Source organism: Ixodes scapularis, unplaced genomic scaffold, assembly GCF_016920785.2.
Source record: "Ixodes scapularis isolate PalLabHiFi unplaced genomic scaffold, ASM1692078v2 PGA_scaffold1__304_contigs__length_218370807, whole genome shotgun sequence".
In the NCBI taxonomy this organism is placed as follows: Eukaryota; Metazoa; Arthropoda; class Arachnida; order Ixodida; family Ixodidae; genus Ixodes; species Ixodes scapularis.
The window spans coordinates 28,134,755-28,138,826 of NW_024609846.1; the positions used below are offsets into that span (position 1 = coordinate 28,134,755).

Below are 4,072 nucleotides of genomic sequence, written 5' to 3' on the forward strand. Positions count from 1 at the left end.
CGCCTACGACGAGTAGCCCTAAGGCAAGACCTTAACCTTCCATCACTTTTGAATCAGGCTCGACTCCTCGAGGATGTCAACCGAGCAACGACTGCCATGGAAGGGTCGTCAACAACCACCACGGTTCAAGCAATCTCTGGACAGCCTCGCTACGGCCATGCAGGCACATCCAGAAATGCCCAACAACCTCGCTGCTTCTCTTCCCGTCTGAAATATGGAGGCAGCGCACAACAACGCACCCACGTCTCGCCTCCCCAGTGTTTCCACTGTGGTGCTCCCTGGCCCCACGAGGGAGGACAATTTGCCTCTTGCAAAGCATGTGGCAGAAAAGGACACTATGGCAAGGTGTGCCAATCAGCACACAAGCCTATCTTCCAGATTTCTCATGATTCTGACTCCGACAAGAGCGTTTATGCTGTCGGAACTATATCACAAGTATCGCACCAAAAACCTCCCAGAGGTTCATCTGCAGGTTAACAACACCCCTATAACATTTCTTATTGACACAGGTGCTTCAGTATCGGTCATTGGAACCTCTACCCTTAACAAGCTTGGAGCACTTACAAAACTCCAACAAGCAGGCACGCGTATTTACGCCTATGGATCGGATGCTCCGCTACCAATCATAGGAAAGCTCAGTGTCACGCTGAAGTACAGGGACAGCGACACAACAGAAGACGTGTTCGTAATAGAGGGAACCGTGAAGTCACTGCTGAGCTTCGCTGCTGCAAATAGACTGGGCCTAATCCAAATTACTTACGCCATCCAAGGACACTCACAAAAAGATGCACGCTCGAATGGAGAGGTGCCCCCAAATTTGCTCGAGACCCCACTCGCTGCTTTTCCCGAGTTGTGTGCGGGTGTAGGCAAACTAAAAAACCTCCAAGTACACCTCCACATTGACAAAGCCATTGCCCCGGTTGCTCAGCCCCATCGCAGAATCCCTTTTGCAGTGCGAAGCAAAGTAGAAGAGAAGATAAGCCAGCTCTTGGCCCTTGATATCATCGAAGAAGCAACCGGACCTACTCCATGGGTTTCACCAGTCGTAATTGTGCCAAAGCCGCACAATCCAGAGGACATTCGCCTATGCATCGACATGAAATGTGCGAATAGGGCCATTCTTCGCGAGAGGCACGTCTGCCCTACCATCGACGACGTGATCACAGCGCTGAACGGATCAACACTCTTCACGAAGCTTGATCTAAAAGATGGGTACCACCAACTAGAACTTGATAATGAATCAAGAACAATCACAACATTTGCAACACACAACAAATTGTACCGCTACAAACGACTTATGTTTGGAATTAACGCAGCTGCCGAGGTTTTCCAGGAAACCATCCGTCAAGTACTCAACGGCATACCTCACGTCCTCAACATCAGTGATGATATACTTGTGTTTGGCAAGACAAAGGATGAGCATGATCAGGCTCTCCAGGCAACTCTCGAAAGGTTGACAGAGAACGGCCTCACAGTTAATCCAAAAAAATGTCTCTTCGCACAGAAAGAACTCTGTTTTTTCGGTCACATTTTCTCTGCTTCTGGAATCAGAACAGACCCCCAGAAAATCGCAGCACTAAAAAAAATGCCGGCCCCTGCCAACGCTCATGAAGTTCGAAGTCTGCTTGGTACAGTAAATTACAGCGGACGCTTCCTACCTAACCTTGCTGATATAACGTACCCTCTTCGGCTTCTCACAAAAAAGAACACCAAGTGGGTGTGGGGACCAGAAGAGCAAGGTGCTTTGGATACGCTGAAAGAAAAGCTGTCTGAGATCCCCAACCTTGTCTTTTTTGATGGTACAAAAGAAATAATTCTCACGGTCGACGCGTCGCCTGTTGGCCTTGGTGCCATACTAGCACAGAAGGAAGGCAACAACACCGAGATTGTCGCATATGCTAGTCGGGCTTTGACCCCCACTGAAGCACGGTACTCTCAGATTGAACGTGAGTTGCTTGCAGTTGTCTGGGGGACAGAGCACTTTCGTCTGTATCTTTACGGTAACAACTTTCTCATTCGCACAGACCACAAACCCCTTGTCTCCATCCTCACCAACGCATGGGCGTGTCCGTCTGCACGAATTGAACGCCTCGTGTTGAGAATCCAACAATACAACTTCACAGTGGAGCACACGTGTGGAATCAACAACCCCTCGGATTACCTGTCTCGCCATCCCATGCCGAGCTCCCCTGCTGACGCCCGCCTGGCTCATAGCACTAATGCATATGTCAACTTCATTGCCCACCACAACATTCCCAAAGCCATGACTCGTGCAGAAGTAGCTGCCGCCACTCTAAACGACCCTCATATGCAAAAGGTGATCGCTGCCCTCAGCAATCCTGCCAGGTGGAACGACCCAGCACTCAGAGAGTTTATATCCGTACAGCACGAGCTCTCTCTGACGGACAGCGGCCTACTACTGAAAGGCAATTGCCTCGTTCTACCGGCTGCTCTACAGCAACAGGCGATATGTCTCGCTCACATTGGGCACCAGGGCATCTCCAAAACAAAAGCGCTCATGAAGCGAAAAGTATGGTTTCCCCACCTAGACAGCATGGTACAAACTACTCTTAAAAACTGTATGGCGTGTCAGGCAACCGTCCAACATCAACACTCTGACCCCGTCCCGATTCCATCGAAGCCAAATCAACCTTGGGAGGCGCTCTCACTTGACTTCGCGGGGCCTTTCCCTAACGGCAAATACATAATGGTCCTAATGGATGATACGTCACGTTACCCTCTCGTGGCGGTATTATCATCGTTAGCGGCCCCAACTGTCATCACCAACCTTATGAAGATCTTCAGTACCTTCGGGATTCCTAAGGTCGTCAAAACGGATAACGGGCCTCCATTCCAAAGCCTTGACTTCAAAAACTTCGCTGACTCGCTAGGATTTCGCCATCAGCGCATCACGCCTTGTTGGCCGCAAGCGAACGGTGAGGTCGAACGATTCATGCGCACACTTAAACGGTTTCTACAGGCGACAACGTTGGAAAACTCTACGTGGACTTCCGAATTGAGCAAATTTCTAATGGCCTATAGGGCGACACCTCACTCAACGACAGGGAAAACGCCCTTCGAACTACTCTTTGGAAGACCTATGGGCTACCTCCTTCCTGATTCCGCAGACACTAACAACGTGCCACAGGAATGGCAACACAAGGATTACGAAAATCGAAAGAAGCACAAGATTTACGCAGATGAACACAGACATGCGAGAGCCCACAACTTCGAAGTCGGAGATCGGGTACTGTGTAGACAGCCTCCGTCGAACAAGCTCACTCCCCCTTATGACCCGCAGCCATATAAAGTGATCGAAATCAAAGGGACGCAGGTAACTGCTCAGAGAGATCAGAAAATTATCACAAGGAACTCAAGTTTCTTCAAACTTATCTTCCCACGAGTGCGAAGCTCAGAGCACATAATGAATTGATCAATGCGGATGATGCTGAGGAAGAAAACGCCATGAACACGCGTCATACTCACCCTCACCAGGAAGCTCAACAACACATCGACGCGGGGGAGAGACGAGACCTGCAACCCAACGAAGCTCAAAGATCCAGTGAAGGACCACGTCCGACTCCGGAATTTGAACAACAGCTCGACGTGGAGGAGGACGAAAGAAACCAGCGATTCCTTGAAGCCCCTGGCCCTGATCTATCAGGAACAGCACGACCGGTCCGTACAAGGTACCCTCCTACAAGACTCAGGGACTACGTCTGCTCCTGAAAAGCGTTTCGCTCTGTTCATTTCTTTGCTCCTCGGGGGAAGTGATGTAGTGATGTAGATTTTATGTTTGCGCGTGATCACCGTATATAGCGGCGGCGACGAAGAAGAGGAAGTAGAATAAAGCCAGTGAATGGGAATGGCTGCCCGATTCTTATTCTGCCCGCCGCGGTAGCGCTCTGTTTGTTCAGCACACTTGCAACGCAACAATTACCTGTCGGTAGACGGGGAAGTACGGTCCGGTACTCTTCAGTCGTCATTTCGGTGGTACTGGCCGAAGCCTCAGCAGTTCCCCGGCCTGTGGCCGGTGCGTTTTCACTGGAGAGCATTGAAAACATGACCGTTT

The 4,072-nt window shown here is 50.2% G+C and overlaps 1 protein-coding gene across 1 annotated transcript; it reads left to right on the plus strand.

Annotated features, from left to right (window-relative positions):
• Positions 1-337: 337 nt before the first annotated feature.
• On the plus strand, positions 338-3,787 carry LOC121835667 (uncharacterized protein K02A2.6-like). Its single transcript, XM_042290111.1, has 4 exons — positions 338-1,628; positions 2,124-2,804; positions 3,129-3,330; positions 3,496-3,787. Exons 1-4 carry the CDS (start codon positions 338-340, stop codon positions 3,785-3,787), a joined length of 2,466 nt encoding a protein of 821 aa, XP_042146045.1.
• The last annotated feature ends 285 nt before the right edge of the window (positions 3,788-4,072 follow it).

What these genes read in the sequence shown, in the direction of transcription:
- LOC121835667 (XM_042290111.1), top strand. Translation starts at nt 338, where the DNA reads ATGGCAAGGTGTGCCAATCAGCACACAAGCCTATCTTCCAGATTTCTC. An exon ending in TGAAGTTCGAAGTCTGCTTG is followed by an intron (nt 1,629 to 2,123) that starts GTACAGTAAATT and finishes ACAACTTCACAG; the next exon opens with TGGAGCACACGTGTGGAATC. An exon ending in CAACCTTATGAAGATCTTCA is followed by an intron (nt 2,805 to 3,128) that starts GTACCTTCGGGA and finishes CTGATTCCGCAG; the next exon opens with ACACTAACAACGTGCCACAG.